Raw genomic sequence first — 18,035 nt, 5'->3', positions numbered from 1 at the left:
TGTAGTTCTGTGTACCGCGATGTACCGAGACGTCGGTCTAGACTATATGCATGATTCATTGTCCATGACAGGCATTTAGAGTCTAGAAGAGTACTTACTCCGTCTCTAATAATATCACGAAATCAATATAATTGTACGGAGTAACTGAAAACGTGTCAACTTAATGATAACAGAACGCCAATAAAATATGCATGAGAACAATATATTACAGTCGTTCAAGTCTCTGGTAGAATATTCTGGTGTTGAACTTGATTGTGATAGATACTCAGCATGCATCTCAACACTCAGTCTGGTGATACCATTCGCCCTGTCTTACTCAGTGGCGCCTCGCCGTTTCAGGGATAATACTAACTCACGTGAACTTCTGTCGCTTAGAATGCCCTCTCTCTACTCCGTCTAGAGGTATAGAGTAGACAAGCATAAATCTACATCGTTACATGGCTTCTGCCACAGAACACTATTGTATTTATTTGTTGGAGAGTGTGTATTGAGCACTGCCACAAAAATACGCACTAGTAATTTATGGGTGCTTAGTCCATAAGAAGTAAGAAGAGTCTAGACCCATACAAGCTCCGGCTAAAAGGAGATCCTCATCAAAACCAAGACTTTCATGATGCTTAGTATCGGGATGCACTGAAATGAAGTTATTTACTATCCCACATCACCTCACTCAACCTCAACATCGCATCCCCATTACTCCGCTTAGCAGCCATGAAATCCTCCCGATTCTGTTCCCCCCTCGGTCCACGCATAATCTCCGAAAAGCACAATTCAATCAACACCCGCAACTCATCGTATGTGAATGGTTCACCATTCCCGGCCGCAAGGGCCTTGTCACCTTGCGATGCGAAGAGTTCTTTCTCTTCCTTGGCGTGATCGAGGGCCTTTTGCGGGCCTTCGAGGAACCAATCTAGGAATTTGGCGCTGCGCGGGAGAGCTACTACTTCTGTGATTTCAGTCTCGAGTCCAGCAGATTCGACGATGATGTTTTTCAGATTCTGCTGTAAGACGAGAACGTCGAGTTGTAGTCGTAGTGCTCCGTTCTGGTTCAAAACTCCAATGTACTGAGTGCAGAAGATAAATGTCTGATCAATGAACCGTGCTAGTCCCGACGTAATGAATTGCCCTTCGCTGGGGGCCAAGTATGAAGATAGATTAGTGTCTATCGCAATGAGTTCGTTGTTGAGCTCCAGAACCTGCGGAGAGGCAGCCGTGGGAGACGTGGGAAGAAGTAGATGCCAGTTGGTATTCGCGCTAGGTGCTGGCGTCGATGGCGTGTCCACCGGCTGTGGTTGTGGGCCTTGCGGGCCCGCCATAGCCTTGGTCAGGACGTAGATCACCCTACATCTAATATCGATCTGCATGGTGAGAAGAGCATTGTTCGCGAGGTTGCGCAGCGATTGCAGCGTGTTATCAAAGATGATCACTGTTTCGTTATTCATTGGCAGATACACTGGTTGGCTGATGCTATCCCGTCTCGGTTTGATGTTGCTGATCAGAGTCCATCGGCGAGCATGCGTCATCCGCTTGGACTCGCTCCGACTCGAGTCGACTGAACTGCTGGTGATGTATCGGAGTTTTGACAGTTGACTCACAAGCCATTGCTGTAGCGATCAGCGTCTGCCCATACAAATATTCATGCTTTACTCACCAAACTGTTATGCAGCAACGACAATGTAACCACATTCTTGGGATCCGAGATGAGATCAAACTCATCCAATGGTGTTGCGCTTGTTTCTCGTAGAAGCAATTCAGTTTCCTGCATCGGCGTTAGATAGACTCTTGCCAACCCTGATATGTGGATATACCTTATCAATAAGTCCCTTCCTGCTACCGCTTCCAACAAGCAGTTTCTTGACCGTCTCATGGATTTCGCCCGCATCGGCAAACAAAGCAGGCATCTTCAGTCGTGTGCCTCCAGTTACAGGGGACGATATACGCGTAACCATAGCTAAATCCATCAGTATACATCCGACTTAAAAGAACCAAGGCAAAGCAGACACACCCTTATACCAGCCACAGCATTTATCGTAATATGTCGCAATCTGGCTCAGCACCATCTGAGTGAACATCTGATCATGCGGAATACTGTCCAGCATTTTACTAAATGCTTTAACCAAAGACATGAAATTGACAGTGCCCTACCCAAAATCAGCGAAAATTCACATGACCAATCTATGGGAAGACTTACCTTGAATATCGGCTTCGGAGACACAGTAACCCAGTTAGGATCTTCGGAAAAGGCATCCGGAGCGATAAATGACAAAGCGCAAAGATCCGTGATAGCTTCGTCCAACTGAGGTTGGAAGACATTGATCAAAAAGTCGTCCAAAAAAGACGTAAGCGTGCTCATGACAATATCCGAATCCGCCGGTACGATATCTTTAAGCCTCTGAATGAAGGAAAGGGAAGGAGGAAGTAAAAGCCCCATGTTAAAGACACTGGGCTGGATAAGGAGCTTGTGACCGGTGCCCGAATTGCCTTGCTTCGACTTTGAAGCGCCATCACCGTTAGATCGCTCGGCGGTCTTGGTGACCAAACCGGGTACAGAATGTCGCAGGATTTCATCTAGCTCATCTCGCTCTGTCTTCATGTCGCTTGACTTTTGATCGACGTCCGACATTTTGAACATTTTCTATACTAGTTAGCTTCTCCCGTGGTTGTCATTTACATTCGTGCTGAGAGTACCTTGTTTCTATCTCGCTGATTGAGAGCGAAATTCCGTCTGGAATCAGCCTGCCGCGGAGCTGTTCGATAGGAATCGTCGCCATCTGTAGCAAGGTAGTCGTGTAGGAGAGAGCGAATCTTCAGACCTGTTAGCTTCGCAACAGCCTCAATGTTCCTTACCGACATACCTCGCTCTGATATAGTGCCCATAACTCTCTGAAGCCATTGGCTAGCGTGCTTTTACCTAGTCTTTCACGATCAATAATGTTCACAATCACATCATGAACGACGCGGTGGCCTTCAGCAATAGCCTCAAATTTCGCATATAGATTCCACAGGAATTCGGTCAGCACAGGACCACGCTGCTCGTTGATTTCTGTAGGAAGCCCGCTTTTATTGTCCTGCGACAAAAGAGTCCGCGCGAGGTTTGGATGGCGGGCGTCTACTTCGACATTTGTCTTGTCCACAACCGCAAACAGCTCAACTGGCAGTCTCTGCTCGATCCTGTCCACAGCGACATCCAGGTTGCCCATGCGATTCAAAGCTTCAATGATAAGGCCGATATAATGAAATGTCTCCGCTTCGGGGTTGCGAGAAGTATCCTCTACGATAGGTGTTGAGGCATCTAGCTTAGAGAGAAAACTATACACCGGGCGTTCCCACGTTGCACCGTTCAAAGATCCTTGACTCGCTTTTTCACCTTCAGTGGCCGCCGACTTCCAGCGGTCCTGACAGTAGGGTGATTTGAGATATAGATGATCATGCAACTCTTCAATCAAAATCTCTGTGAGTGAAGTCTCCTGGTTAGTGAAATACGATCGCAGGTCTGAAAGAGCTCCAATCTCTTCAAATTCAGACCGACGTATTCGGCGAAGGCCTTCTTGGAGGATATCAACAGCCGACAAAAACCGCTTCTCTGATATTTTCTGTTCAAGTTTCTCTGGCAGCAATTGGACTTCATGAATCTGATTGAAAAGCTGTAATATATCGTCATAATCTTGAGAGGAAGTTGCTAGACCTTGTAATTCTGGTTTTGTCGTAAGCAAACCGGATTTTGTCTCTTCGAGTGAGCTCCTCAGGTTGCGAACCCGATTCTGAGAGCTATGGATGCTGGCCTGTATTTTGTGATAGGTACCGATGGAGCTATTGAATCCCTGGTGATGTTCTGGTTGACGTGAGCATATGTTAAAGCACGAAACACCCACGTGTCAACATACCATTGACAATACTCCTCAAAGTCTTTTGTATCTGTTTCTGTGTCTGTAGGAATTCCGGCTCGCGATCTGCCTTGCCTAGCGTACTATTGTCCATCAACTGCAATGCGACTTGAACTGGTACACAGTCCTCCGTAGCCATAAAGTCCCAGTTTCGTTGAATCGTTTGTAGCACCTCTACTAGCCGTTAGAACAGAGACTCAATTTCTTTTTAAGAGTACTGATCTCACCTTCAATCGATTGAGCCCCTCGGCCTCCACCATCGATAGCCTCGGGGCGACCAGTCGGCATCGTCCTCATAAAATCAGTCTCATCCCTCCCTGGTCGCCATCTCGTACCAGTATTCACATCTCGTGGCCGTGATCGCGACGACGAAGCTGCAGAAGGTCTTCTATCCTGATCCCCTCTACCGCGATCATAATCCCTCTCTCTTTCCCTTTCTCTACCGTAGGACAAGGTTGAGGATGATGTCGGGGGTCGTTGCGGTTCTTCATTCAGAAACCCGCCGTATCCGCCTGGGCGTCTTTCGCGTTCGCGTTCTCGTTCTCGATTTCCCCCGCCTCCGCTACCACCTCCGTACCCATTCAGGCCGAGACTGCTAGAACTGCCGTACCCGCCGTTCTCTGAACGTCCCGAGTCGGAGGGATATCCGTATCCGTTTGCGTAGGGGCTTCGGCCACTCATGCCAGTGTCTGTGGCCGGATAGATTCAATAATTATAATGTGTCTTATCCAAGTCTTTGGGTGTATCGGTGCGATGCGTTGCGTTCTTTGCGACGAAGATTCGATTCTAAGCAATGGGCATGTTCTTGGCGTGATTGTGGTTCGGATCCACCGAAATCACGTGTTCTTATTCAATCTGTAGATGTCAGTATACGGGTATATTGATCGTGTTTATTTCGCAGGAAAGTCGTTATCGTAAAACCATTGAATGGGTTGAGGTGATTATTGAGTTAACTTTATAAGTGCCAGGACATTGCGGGCGTCGGGAAGGCTCCACACGAGCTTACGGCTTCCGCAACAAATCCCATTGGCTATTTCTTCTATACATCGAACAGCATGTATCTAGATCTTCTCGACGATACCTGTTTTACCTTTTTCAATGACGCCTCGAATAATTGGTTATTTGTGTAGTATGGTACCAAGATCTATTATTCATTCGTCGACTAGTTATGTACTTCAGTCATCTAACCGTGCATGAAGCAATGCACAAGATACAATAGACTGATCCCAAGCCCTCTCTATCAAATGCTGATGCTTGTCCATAACTGTACAAGATAAAACCGCCTATTTGAGAGGCTGGGTTTCTTTTTTCAGCCAGTTCAGCGTCAACTCATCCTGCTTGAAGAATCCGCTGGTCTTCTCCCACACTTCGGCGTGGTAGTTATCCACCCACTGTCTCTCCTCTTTTGACAGCAAGGAAGTCTCAATTAGATTCTGTCCGATGGGCGTCATTGTGACATGCTCGAAGCCCAACCAGGGTTTGTCTCCGAATTTGTATGGCGTTTCAACCTCGCGAGCCATGATAATGTCTGTATATCAATTAGCGGTGTCACTTACAATAGTATCGCTTGCGCTGCGTGTGAAGAAACTTACTTTCAATTCGGATTCCGAATTTTCCATCTTCGTAGTATCCCGGTTCTTGGCAGCATGTTAATATCAGCTCAGATATGGCTTTCGTTATATGGCACACTTACCATCGGAAATCACGTTGCCCGGTGACAAAGACACTTCGGAATATTGGATGCGAGTGCCGACACCAATAGGGCCCTCATGAACGTTCTGAAATGTGTTAGATGGTACTCTCTAAGATGATAGGAGACACTCACCAAGTAGGCACCCACACCGTGACCCGTGCCGTGGAGATAGTCCAGACCTTGTCGCCACAGATGCTGACGTGCAAGCGCATCGAGAGCAAACCCACTGGTACCCTTGGGGAATACAGCAGTATCGAGTGCAATCAATCCCTTAAGAACAAGCGTAAATGCTTTCTTTTCCATCTCGGTAGGGGTGCTAAAGTGGAATGTTCGAGTAGTATCCGTTGTACCATCCAGGTATTGAGCACCAGAGTCACACAAATAGATGGCATTTGGATCAATAACCGAGCAAACGCCCTTTTCAGGTTTGTAATGAATCACCGCTGCATTTGGGCCCGTTGAGGAGATTGTGTCGAACGATAGTCCCACAAACTTATCGTGTTTGGAGCGAATCTGTTCAAGCTTATCTGCACCATCCACTTCGTCAAGAGTGGACTTTTTGTTGATCAATTCATTTTCCAACCATGCAAAGTATTCGGTCAACGCTGCGCCGTCACGAATATGGCAGTCCCTCATGCCCTTGAGCTCGACCTCATTCTTGATGGCCTTAGCATCAGAGATTGGGCTACGCGCCTCATCCAATTTCTTTTCGCCACCAAAACTAAGACTCAAAGCCCAAGATGCTTTATTAGAGGTAAGATATTTCATGGGGGCGCCGCTTTCGGTCAGGGGAGCTTTCGCACTGAGCGCCTTCGCATCTGCAAATATCGACTCGTAAGGTTTGATAACGACGTCTGATCCGAGATGGACTTTGACTTCGGGTGATAATTTCTCATCGTCGATGTACAGGTCTACCGTGTCGGGGGTGATCACTGCATATGAAAAGAAGACTGGATTGTAAGGGATGCTATCCCTTGTTAGCCACAGAATAGACAGATCGGTCTTTTTGGTGCGCATACTCATTTCCTCTTAGGTTGAAAAGCCAGGCAATTTCATCAAGTACCGCTATTGATAGTGATCAGCATGACATCTTGAATAAATGGTAAGAAACGAAGTCAGCCTACAGACTATGAAGCCGGCTCGCTTTTTCGTCTTGAGCTCTTTCCGCAAGTCTGCAATTTTTTCTTGGAAAGGCTTGCCAGCATACTCAATGGGATGGATCTTAACCTTCTCACTCGGTCGCTGAGGCCGGTGAGTGCCCCAGATCTGGTCCACCAAGTTTTGTTCAATTCCGACCAGCTTCGAGCCGCCTTTCTCTAGAGTCTCCGAGAGTTTCCTTGCACTTGCTAGAGAAATGTTCAGTCAGCCATGTTTTCGATTCGTACATAATTCGTGGTCAACCGTACCAGCAGTAATAACAGACGGGTCGACTCCGACTATCTTTCCTCCCTCCGCTTGCTCTGCAGTCCTGTAGGCACATGAGATTCTGCTGTGTAGATTGGAAAGATCATGATTCACCATTCTTGCCATGTCAAAACACCTTCTAATCCTCGTTTCAGGAGCTTCCAATTGCTATCGAGCTGCTTGGCAGCTTGGTTGAAATAACGTCCGTCGGTCGAAAGCGCAGCGGCGGTGGTGGAGATGACGGCGGTTCCAGCTGAGCCGGTAAAGCCAGAGATGAATTCTAAAATAATCGAAGGTTGTTTGTAAGCTATACATGCAAGAAACGAGATTGAAGCTTTGAGTTACCTCGACGCGCATCGCAGTGAGCTATGTATTCGGATTGATGGCTATCTTCGGAGGGGACAACTAGATCATAGCAGATGAGCGAACATTCAATAACTTCCAGTGAAACAATCCAACTCACTGTACACATCCAGATTATTCTGTTTCATCAACTCCCTCAGCTGCGCAAGGCGCTCTGAAGTGTTCACTGTTTCCATTTCGACTGAGAAGCGCACGGTAGTGGTCACGAATGTCCTACTGAATGAAGGTCGGCAGGGCGCGAATAATCGCAGGGGAGACGAGAGTGCAGTGCGCTGCAGGAGAGAAGGAGCTCGACATGAGAAGAGCATGAGCCCGACTTCTTATTTTGCAAGATAAGACTAACGACGTGCGGCGGGACAGAAAAGGCGACAAGCTGGTGGGGTTGCTGTAGTTGGTCTCGTGCTGCTGGGACGAAGTGGCAGCGCCGCGTCTTGCCGCTCGGGTTACTACGCCTAGTACTTACGTAGCTGGGGCACTACTATGTACTTAATCAATTTACTTGATGGTATGTACAACTACTGGAATGAATACTCGCATTACTTGTTACGATCTGTATATATGACTCAATTGACGAACCTGGTAGATACGATAGATCTTAAATATTTCTTCCTACTACATATACTTTTGTTGTAGCGTCTTGCTGTCAAAATGCAAAACTACGCAATAGCCAGACAATTGACAATTTCTTTCAATTCATTCACTACTAATCTTTTAGTGTTTCATTGTTAAATAGCTAGTAAAGAGTAAAAGGAAATAAAGTGTCCTGGTGAGAAAGTAGAAAATTCTCCGCCTTACTCAATCCCGTTAGCGCTATCAAATCGCGATTTCCCCTTCAGCCATCAACTTCCCCATTCTCCAACCTGAGAGTCCGCAACAACATCAGCATGGACGTGGCAGGACAGGCCACCGTCCTGGACCCAAGTCAAAGCCCTCAGCAGCTGTGCGAGGAAGCAGAGATAGTAACCTTCACCGTCTTTCGTCGCTAAGAACAGTGAACTGACATCTGCAAAATAGTTGGTGTATCAGTTGAACCATCCCACTGCCACAGACAGTATCACTGTGGTACAAGACAAACTACAACAGATTCAAAAACTGCCACAGGGTTGGGATGTTGCCCGATACCTACTAGATCAGCCTGATTCTGGCACCAAGTTCTTCGGTGCATTGACATTTATCGTCAAGATAAACCAGAGCTGGTACGCCAGCAGTAACGCTACTGCAGCGTTTATGTTCCCTGCTAATGTTCTTGCAGGCCTGATCTTTCTGACGATACAATTCAACAACTCAAAAGTTATCTTGTCAGTTGCTACGTCACTCTTATTGAGTCTCAAGAAAAGCAACTAGTCACTAGGAAACTCTCAGCGGCCCTTGTAGCTGTCTTCTTCAACGATCAATCATGGACTCATCCTATCCAAGATATCGCGGCCTTCTTCTGGCAACGTGGCCTTGATGCTTCCTTGAAATTTGACTATGAAGGAACAGTGGTGCCTGCGCTCAACGAGATACAGATCTCGGGCTTACTTGCCTTTTCAATAACAATGGCCGAGGATTCGGTCAGAAATAGTAGTCTTGTACGAAAAAGGTCAGTCAGATCAAAATAGTTTTGGTTACAGGCCATTCTAACTATGTTCAGCAGCGGCGACCATCCAATCACAGAGAGTATTGAAGATGCATTCTGTTTATGTAACTACGTTCTTGGAGCATTGCTAAAACAGTACAGAACTGAGGGCGATGTTACTGACAAGACCGGCTTCGAAGTATTGAACGCTTGTCAGGTAAGTGCCGAGACAATATCTGTATGCCTGCTTTTACTTATTACCGGGTATAGGCGTGGTTCAATGTGCGGACTTCCATCTATCTTCGGGACCGTTCCGAATCACACCACATCCAAAGCACAGTTAATCAATTGCTTCTGTGTATGAACATCCCAAGTCTCTCCAGCCATGCCATCGACATTCTAGCAGATATGCTCAACAGTGAGGATCGTCTGTTGAAAGAAATGCACCTCGAAGTAATCTTGGCCTACATGCAAGGCGATCGTGGCAAGGAGCTCGCGCAAATGTTGAAAGACGGTGACTACGATGATGACGCTATGGCATTCTGGAATCTCATCGAAGCATATTCCTCTCCAAGAAGGATAGACCTCATTACCGGCGTTCTAGGACCCAGCCATGCCGTGCTTCTAACGTACCTTGATGTGCTCTTCCAGGGTCCTGGCCACCCAGGAGTGGATGACTCCATATCTCCTCGTCTGTTGGAGTGGTGGACTGAGACGGCGGATACATTACTAGAAGGTGTAGAGCAGGGACTTGAAGAGGCTCGTCAGCACCTTGCCAAGGCAGTGCTCAATGTTTACAGTCGGCTTAAATGGCCCGCGGAAAACGAGTTTGGTACATGGACTGCTGATGAGAGAAGTGAATTCTATAATTTCAGGCGGGACACTGAAGATTTTCTGCTTTCGGTATACTCAACATTGGGTCTGGAGCTATTTGATCTATTTCGTCAGAAGGCTGTCTCTGCTTTGGATGTGGGAGACTGGAACGAACTTGAGGCTGCTTGCTTCTGCTTAGCCCAGATTTCCGAAGCAGTGGACGGCGTTGAAGCTGCTCTGGATCATCTGAATGCTGTATTCACTGCAGAAAAGTTTACACGGATCTGTTTCAACAGCGATCAACTACCGACCAAGACACGACAGACTCTGGTGGACATGCTGGGCAAATACCAAAGTTACTTTGAGCGCAATCCAAACCTACTGCCCAAAGTTCTGACCTTTTTATTTTCATCGCTGAATGTTGGGTCGTGCACCAACAATGCATCGCGCTCGATCAGCTTTCTTTGCAAATCATGCCGCCAAGCTCTCGTTTCTGAGCTTCCTGTGTTCTTGAAGATTTGCAGCGAGTTTCAACAAAGCCAAGCAGTTACTGTACAGAGCTTAGAACGGGTTGTTGAAGGAATCGCTGCTGTTGCCGAGGCGCTACCGTCGAAAGAGGCAAAAGCACCTTATATAGAAGAACTACTCAGACCGTTCTTCTCCCAGTCGGTATCTGCGCGAGAAGATGCGCAGAGAGGTGATATTGAGGCCGCTCATTCTCGCGCACAATTAGCCCTCAAATGCATTGCAGGAATAGGGCGGGGGCTTCGAGCGGACGATTCAAAGGTTATTGACCTCGAGAGCGAGGAAATCTCATCTGACGACAATTCATTTTGGAACACAAGTCCTATCCAGGAACAACTACGCCAGTGTCTTTTGGTATATCTAGATGGGTTCCCTCTGGAGCATGAGATCATTGAGGGTATTTGTGAAGTCCTGAAAGCGGGTTTTACGGAAAAGACTGGGCCGTTTGTATTCAAACCTTCAATCACGGCACATTTTCTAATGGCTATCCCAGTCGGGGCGGCTGGGGCCTCAGACGTGGTGATGAGCACAGCATGCTCATTCCTTGCCTCTTATCAACGCACCCCAGAAAAGGTTCAAGAGGAGACCGCTTCATTGTTTATACACGTTTACTGGACGTTCTCACTCATGTTGCAATATCCGGAAAATTACGATCCTGAGGTTGCAAATAGCGGAATTTCGTTCTTGACTCGATCCCTCCCAAAGTACCACGAGATCCTCTTCTCATTGACATCAGCGCCATCTGTTTCTACATTCCGCATTGCTGCACCACCCCCTAACATGAATATGGAAGTGCCAGTATTACAAACAATCCTAAATTTCGTTAGCAACGCACTATCTGGTCGAGAACCACTACCGCTACGATCAGCCGCTCAATTCTGGGTAGGTGTTCTCACGCTACCGAGTGCGACGAATAGTACGACGAACGTATCTCGAGCAATTCAAGAGTATTTGCCGAGTCTAAGCCACATTCTAATGACACAGTTGAGCGGAACATGCGCAAGATCAGACATCAATCATCTTTGCGAAGTACTGAAGAAAATCATCTTCAACTTCCAAGGCGAGGCACGGAATCATCTCGCCGCGTCGCTGGCTGGTCCAAATAATACTGCAGGTGGCGGTCTGTCGAAAGAACAAGAGCGATTCCTGGCGATGGTTCTCGGAGCCCGAGGAGGATCGGCGACGCAGGAGATTGTTCGGACGTATTGGATTAATTGTCGCGGTGCAGGCTTTGCGTACCAGGGTTGATTAACGGTTGATTATGACTTACGAATAGAAGCAATGACTTTCGGACATTGATCAAATCTAGAGATACTCTTTTGCAGCTTGTCATATGTTCATAAAAGCTATCTATATTTTGAGGTCTGACAAAGATAGACCAGGTCAGTTGTTGGAACATGCATGCTGTGATGATCACATTTTCCACCGCTAAACGTCGTATAAAAACAGGTTTTTGAAGTCTAAAGATAATTACCACCCACGACCAGCCAACTTATCCTTGTCGGCCATCTGCGACACATTAATACCAACCATAGCCTCCCCCAACCCTTCACTAACCTGCGCCAACACCGTAGCATCATTATAATGCGTAACAGCCTGCACAATAGCCTTTGCCCGTTTACGAGCATCACCAGACTTGAATATCCCCGATCCAACAAACACCCCATCACAACCCAATTGCATCATAAGCGCCGCATCAGCGGGTGTCGCAACCCCTCCGGCCGCAAAATTGACAACGGGTAACCGACCCTTTTCAGCCGTCTCACGAAGTAATTCATACGGAACCTCGAGTTCGCGCGCATAAGCTCTCAATTCGATTTCCGGGTCTGATGATCCTAACAAGATACCCCGAGCACGGGCGATTTGATCGTTGACGGTGCGCATATGTTTGACGGCTTCGACGACGTCGCCTGTTCCTGCTTCACCTTTTGTGCGAATCATGGCTGCACCTTCGGAGATGCGGCGGAGGGCTTCGCCAAGGTTACGGCAACCGCAGACAAAGGGGACTTTGAAGGGGGATTTTTTGACGTGGTATTTGTCGTCGGCGGGGGTGAGAACTTCGGATTCGTCGATGTAGTCTACTCCGATGCTTTCGAGGATCTACCAGTAGACACCTATTAGTTGATGGGTCGTGAGAAGAGAAGAGAAAGGGCTTACGAACCTGGCATTCGACAAAGTGGCCGATACGAGCTTTGGCCATAACAGGTATGGTTACTGCAGCCATGATCTCCTTGATCATAGAAGGATCGGACATGCGAGCAACGCCACCTTGAGCTCTGATATCAGCGGGGACTCGCTCGAGGGCCATGACGGCGGCAGCACCGGCTTCTTCAGCAATGCGGGCCTACATCGTTATTAGAATTGAAGCCAGGCAGAGAAAAGAATAGACGTACCTGCTCGGCATTGACGACGTCCATGATAACGCCGCCTTTCAACATCTGGGCCAAACCAGCCTTGACGGTGAAGTCGGGTGTGCCGTTGGTGGCAACACCACCGTTTGATTGCTCTGATGCCATTGCTATAATCTGTTGAGTAAATGTAGAAAGAGGGGATACTTGACTTTCAAAAGACAGAGGAAGCGAAGAAAGGATTGAATGGTTACAAGATTAGGGCACGAATGGTGTTAAGATACAAAGAAAGTTCAGATCAACCTCGCCTTCACCGGAAGAACTACAAATTCTACGGAGTGAGTCACGTTTCTGGCCGGGAAACGGCCGAGCTTACCCATCTTAGTCAGTTAATCTCTAAATCTCATTCGACAGGAGAGAAATTAAAAGGTCTGGACAAACAGTGGGCGAAAGAGAGTGGTTGAACCCCGCGAATCGCATCCCACTTGGTTGGCTGTAGTTCTCCGAGGGAATCCGTTTGTACGTACAGTATATCCCACGGAGGCGGGAGACAATCGTTGAACTGCAGCGATGGGAATTGTACTGCGATTCGTGTGATGGTTGTATCAATCCGTTCAGTGTTTTCTAAGCGTTGATAGAACAGACTCAACAGAGCAGTAGAAGACTAGAAGCGGAAGATAAAGTACGGAGTAAAAGCGGACATCATTAGCCAGAACAGGCTAGCCTGAAGCTATCGACACCTGAGGCAATCACGGCATCTGATTGGCTCGTTGCAGCTTCCAGATGTGACGTCAATTCGAGGTACTTATGTTGAACTTCCACCCTTTCTCAACACATATACAACACCAATCTTCGAGAAACGACACAATGGCCTTCTTCACATCCCCCCTCCGCCCCGTCCTGACAACGACCTGCACTCTCCTCGGCACAGGCATCGGCCTGTCCCTCCTCGTTCCATCCTCCCCCTTCCGCTCCCCACCACTCCAATGCCAATACACCGCGCCATATTACAGTCCAACCGCCTCCCCGGACTCCGGATGGTCCCTTGCAGGTTCTGAAGCAGTTGCAAAACAGGGTCGGACGTCAAGCACACAACCCGGGACAGGTCTATTGAATGCGCGGTTTATGCGACAGGTTAGTTTGGGCAGTGTATTGGGTTTGGCGACTGGTCTTGGGTTGAGGGTGTTTTCCAAGGCGTTGGTGTTTGTCTTGGGGATTGGGATTGTGTTTATTGAGGTTTGACTGTATTGCCCTGACACGTAGCATGAGTTATGCTGACTGTTGATAGTGGGCGGCTTCAAAAGGCTACAATATCGTTCCCGTAAACACATTACAGAAATACGTCAAGAAATTTGATCTGCAACGAGCAACGCGGGAGAATGTCCCCTTTAAAGTCAGCTTTGGTGCAACAATGGCGTTTGCAGCTTTTGCCAGTTTTGCGGATTACAGTTGATTGTACGATTGGAACTTGAAAGATCATTGTCCATAAATGATATATTGATATATGGTGTCAATATGAATGCATGGAATATGCTACGATACAAGGGTATAACAGACTAGCTCAGGACCAGATCCTCCAGGACACCCTCCATTTCCTCTCGAGATAGAGGAACACTAAGCGTCTCAGTTCCGCTGGCATCCATCCGCGAAGTAACCATTTGGTGGTCATGGAATTCCTTCAGCAATGTCCTAAACATCATCTCAGACGATGCAATAAACTCCTCGGCAGCTTTCTGATACAACATCTTGAACTCAATACCCGGCTCTTCACGCCGGCCAGTCTTTTGAGTCTGCATCTGGGGCTGACCGTCTTCGTCCTCACTAAACCCTCCATTGCCGTCACTATACTGTAGCGTCAGAATCTCGGTGAGAAGTAACCGATAGAGACTCCGCGCATTTTCAGGCAAACTCTTGAGCACAAATGCTACACCGTCCCTACCCCCTACGCGCCGACCTTTCCTTCCCAGTAAATTATTAACCTCATCCACAACATTCATCTCCACATCAAGAGGCGCAAATGTAGTGCAGTCGTGGAACACGAAGTTGAACTGATCGCGTAGACTAACATCCCACATAGTCAGGAAATTCGGTGTGTCGACAGTTGCTAAAAGATTAACATTAGGCAACGCAGCCAAGCGAGCCAGTTGTGCTTGATGCACGAGCCTTCGTAAAGGCGGCGCGTCAATTGAATTAATCAATATCGTTATTGGTGTCTTCCGTGATTGTAGAGCTGATTGTAAAAACTCGAGTGCCTCGCTGGGTGTTCCGCCGATTTTGGAGGGTACATCCTCTCCGCACACGGTAGTTGCAATCGCGGTGAGGATCGCTTTGACAGATGTATTTGGAGCATAGCCGTTGACTATGATGATGGGTCGACGTGACTCGGACTGCACGTATAACCAATCCGCGAATTTCTGCACAAGCCCTCTCTTCGATCCATATCCATATAAACAGATGTTGAAATTTTCATAAAACTCAAAGTTCCACTGAGGAAACGAGCGACGATGTATATTCAGTAGCAGCTCCTTCTCTTCGCTGAAGGGATCGTTGTATCGGCCAAGTAGTTCGAAATATTCGTCATGGGCTAGCAGGGAGACTTTATTCAGATTATTATTCGACGTGTTCGGCGGGCCCGGCCGGTTCTGAAAGAAGTAACGTTCATGTGGTGGTATATCTCCCTCTGGAGTCGGCGATCGTTTGTTCTTTGCTCCTTTTGGTCGGCCTGCCCTGCGCTTTACGGGCGGTGCGGTAGTTTCTGCTGCCTGTCCATCCTTCTCCGTCGTTTCGATTACGCAGTTGGTTTTTGTGCTGTTATCGTCGCCGAGGATTTCTTCTGCTAGCTTGTCCGCACCGTCCCAGGTATCTTCCTCGTCCTGCTCTAGCAATATCCTTGCACTCTTCCTCTTGGCTGATCGATCGGCGTTTCTGACTCTGGACGGTGTAGCCGTAGGATCCTTTTTCGGTGTCGTAAATAATGATCTCGCTTTGGTTTTGTGTGTAGGCGTTTTGAGTCCAGATGCATTCAGTGTATCGTTTCGATCGACCTTCTTTGGCGTATTGCGCATTCGCTTTGAAGGAGTGACGTCGCCATTCGACCCGTGTTCATTCACTTCGTGTATCGTACTGAGACCAGGGCCTCGTTTCTGCCGTTTCGGAGTTGATGCTGTTGGCAAGTCATTGTTGTTGTTGTCGTGGTTCTCGTTGGGAGAATCTGCTACTTTGCGCTTCATCGTTCAGTGTAAGTGGTCACCGCAGAAGTCAAGATAAAGGAGACGAGATTTGTCTCGAGTCTGGAAATAGCATACCATAGTTAAAAATCTCCCTTGATCGAGACAACCCACCTAATTCGCGTGGGACTTCAAGGACTTGTCGGCGAAGGCATGAAAGCTGCAAGGGAAACAAGCCGACACGGACGGACTGACTGATCAGCCAATGGTAGTGCGGGATCTGAAGCCATCGTAGTCGCCTGTTTCGGCCTAGTCTCTCCTCCACAAATATTCGACATTTCAAAGCTGTATCTCTACTCGAAGTCAATTGGACACCACCCGGAGAAGAAATCACGCAGACTACTGTTTGCGTGTGTTATCTGTGCCAGGTGTATTGATCCATCTGGGGTTATAGAATCGAAGGTTCGTGATATGCGCGACTTTTCAAGTAATTGCACTTCGGCAAAGATAACAGCGATTTCGGAGCTACGAAGGAAGATATAACTGTGGAAGACGAACTTGAATAAATTGACACAATCAAGCGCGCTTTTTGACTGAGTGTCATAACCAGGTTTATTCTACTGAGCAATTGACGCACTCGGCAGGAGTTGACTTCACTGGGTGATAAGCACGGGTGACTCATACAATCCTCCGAGGAAATTATTTATATCGAGTTCGGACAAGTCGTCTCATATCTGATATCCACCAAGAAAAGAATGATGATTCTTACAAAAACTGGACCTCTCGGTCCAGTCACAAATTCATTCATCATCGCCACAACTCGCCGCGGCCAAATCCGGCTCTACAACATTCTCCAAGACACCACCATCCCCGAACCCAAGCGAAAACACATCCCATCTTCAGGAACATACCCCAAGGGGTTCCGTGTCTCCGGTACTCATGTGGGCGTCAAAGCCGCAAATACGAAATACCCTGATTTGGCTTTGATATCTTCTGATGAACCATGTACTGCGGCAGCGGTGTTTACTACGAACAAGTTCCAGGCTGCGCCTGTGCAGATTAGTAAATTGACCTTGGATCAGCGCAAGGGGAAAGGAATTCAATCGGTGGTTATCAATTCTGGATGCGCGAATGCTGTTACGGGGAAGGGTGGGTTGGAAGATGCGCAGAGCATGGCTTCGAAAGTGGATGAATGTAATGGTATTTCGGAACCGAGTACTCTTGTTATGAGTACTGGTGTTATTGGACAGCGGTATGCCCCTATCTTCTAGAGCTTAACGTGAGTACACCATCTAGTAAACAACATACTAACTTGAATAGACTACCCATCTCCAAAATCCTGGATAAAATCCCAACAGCATACTCCAACCTCGCCAACACACACAACGCCTGGCTTGCAACAGCCCGCGCAATCTGCACAACAGATACATTTCCCAAACTGATCTCTCAAACTTTCACCCTTCCCTCCTCACCCGGAATCACCTACAGTCTCGCCGGCATGACCAAAGGCGCCGGCATGATCCACCCCAACATGGCCACTCTACTCGGCGTGCTATGCACCGACGCACCGGTCGACGCCTCCGCGATGAAACCACTCTTACTACAAGCCGTCTCACGCTCATTCAACTCTATATCCATCGACGGCGACACAAGCACAAACGATACAATCGCCTTTCTCGCCAACGGCGCCGCTGGTGGCCAGCCAGTGACTTCTTCATCTGCTGATTACACCGCATTACAAAAAGTACTTACATCCTTTGCGCAATCACTTTCTCAACTCGTCGTTCGCGACGGTGAAGGCGCTACAAAATTCGTAACTGTCCGCATCCAAAATAGTCCCTGCTACGAATCCGCACGCCGCATCGCATCCACCATCGCCCGCTCACCACTCGTGAAAACAGCCCTGTACGGCCGAGACGCGAATTGGGGCCGTATCCTGTGCGCCGTCGGATACGCTGATGGCGTTACTGAGGGTACTGTCATCCCCGAACGTACGAGCGTCAGTTTCAAGCCTGTAGATGGCTCACCTGTTCTGCGGTTATTGGTTAATGGCGAACCTGAAGTAGTCGATGAAGAGCGTGCAAGTGCTATATTGCAGGATGAGGATTTAGAGATCATTGTTGATCTTGGTGGTGGTAGTAAAGGGGAGAAAGGGTTGGGTGGTGAGGAAGCTGTCTATTGGTTCTGTGATTTTAGTCATGAGTATGTTACTATTAACGGTGACTATCGGACTTGATCGATTGATTCAGTCTCAACTGGGATAGAGTATAGACTTGACAG

General features: G+C 47.8%; 7 protein-coding genes across 7 annotated transcripts; 3 read left to right on the top strand and 4 right to left on the bottom strand.

Moving 5' to 3' along the window:
• Window positions 1-588: 588 nt before the first annotated feature.
• On the bottom strand, window positions 589-4,565 carry TSTA_118810 (Exocyst complex component Sec8, putative; the record flags this gene model as incomplete). The annotated part of the gene is made up of 9 exons (XM_002482062.1): window positions 589-1,604; window positions 1,652-1,759; window positions 1,809-1,951; window positions 2,006-2,141; window positions 2,192-2,635; window positions 2,689-2,805; window positions 2,856-3,832; window positions 3,885-4,058; window positions 4,112-4,565. 9 exons carry the CDS (start codon window positions 4,563-4,565, stop codon window positions 645-647), a joined length of 3,513 nt encoding a protein of 1,170 aa, XP_002482107.1. The 3' UTR covers window positions 589-644.
• Window positions 4,566-5,013: 448 nt separating this feature from the next.
• Window positions 5,014-7,667, bottom strand: TSTA_118800 (aminopeptidase P, putative). The gene is made up of 10 exons (XM_002482061.1): window positions 7,445-7,667; window positions 7,327-7,386; window positions 7,096-7,261; window positions 6,984-7,045; window positions 6,702-6,923; window positions 6,597-6,642; window positions 5,710-6,544; window positions 5,578-5,662; window positions 5,477-5,521; window positions 5,014-5,412 (listed from the first exon to the last, which is right to left on the bottom strand). The coding sequence occupies exons 1-10, from the start codon at window positions 7,650-7,652 to the stop codon at window positions 5,168-5,170; spliced, it is 1,974 nt and encodes a 657-aa protein (XP_002482106.1). The 5' UTR covers window positions 7,653-7,667; the 3' UTR covers window positions 5,014-5,167.
• A 561-nt stretch (window positions 7,668-8,228) lies between these two features.
• On the top strand, window positions 8,229-11,488 carry TSTA_118790 (importin 13, putative; the record flags this gene model as incomplete). The annotated part of the gene is made up of 5 exons (XM_002482060.1): window positions 8,229-8,303; window positions 8,359-8,540; window positions 8,597-8,926; window positions 8,978-9,119; window positions 9,173-11,488. 5 exons carry the CDS (start codon window positions 8,229-8,231, stop codon window positions 11,486-11,488), a joined length of 3,045 nt encoding a protein of 1,014 aa, XP_002482105.1.
• Window positions 11,368-12,626, bottom strand: TSTA_118780 (pyridoxine biosynthesis protein). Its single transcript, XM_002482059.1, has 2 exons — window positions 12,402-12,626; window positions 11,368-12,340 (listed from the first exon to the last, which is right to left on the bottom strand). The coding sequence occupies exons 1-2, from the start codon at window positions 12,546-12,548 to the stop codon at window positions 11,711-11,713; spliced, it is 777 nt and encodes a 258-aa protein (XP_002482104.1). The 5' UTR covers window positions 12,549-12,626; the 3' UTR covers window positions 11,368-11,710.
• Window positions 12,627-13,408: 782 nt separating this feature from the next.
• Window positions 13,409-14,421, top strand: TSTA_118770 (uncharacterized protein). Its single transcript, XM_002482058.1, has 2 exons — window positions 13,409-13,824; window positions 13,877-14,421. Exons 1-2 carry the CDS (start codon window positions 13,456-13,458, stop codon window positions 14,039-14,041), a joined length of 534 nt encoding a protein of 177 aa, XP_002482103.1. The 5' UTR covers window positions 13,409-13,455; the 3' UTR covers window positions 14,042-14,421.
• On the bottom strand, window positions 13,957-15,896 carry TSTA_118760 (origin recognition complex subunit 2, putative; the record flags this gene model as incomplete). Its single annotated transcript, XM_002482057.1, has 2 exons — window positions 13,957-15,812; window positions 15,894-15,896. 2 exons carry the CDS (start codon window positions 15,894-15,896, stop codon window positions 14,145-14,147), a joined length of 1,671 nt encoding a protein of 556 aa, XP_002482102.1. The 3' UTR covers window positions 13,957-14,144.
• Window positions 15,897-16,124: 228 nt separating this feature from the next.
• TSTA_118750 (arginine biosynthesis bifunctional protein ArgJ) lies at window positions 16,125-17,991 on the top strand (the record flags this gene model as incomplete). The annotated part of the gene is made up of 2 exons (XM_002482056.1): window positions 16,125-17,007; window positions 17,076-17,991. The coding sequence occupies exons 1-2, from the start codon at window positions 16,511-16,513 to the stop codon at window positions 17,989-17,991; spliced, it is 1,413 nt and encodes a 470-aa protein (XP_002482101.1). The 5' UTR covers window positions 16,125-16,510.
• Between the last annotated feature and the right edge of the window lie 44 nt (window positions 17,992-18,035).

The sequence above is a fragment of the Talaromyces stipitatus genome, genomic scaffold (assembly GCF_000003125.1).
Source record: "Talaromyces stipitatus ATCC 10500 scf_1105507295555 genomic scaffold, whole genome shotgun sequence".
NCBI lineage: Eukaryota > Fungi > Ascomycota > Eurotiomycetes > Eurotiales > Trichocomaceae > Talaromyces > Talaromyces stipitatus.
The sequence above is the reverse complement of the archived record's forward strand: the minus strand, read 5'-3'. Positions and strand labels throughout refer to the sequence as shown.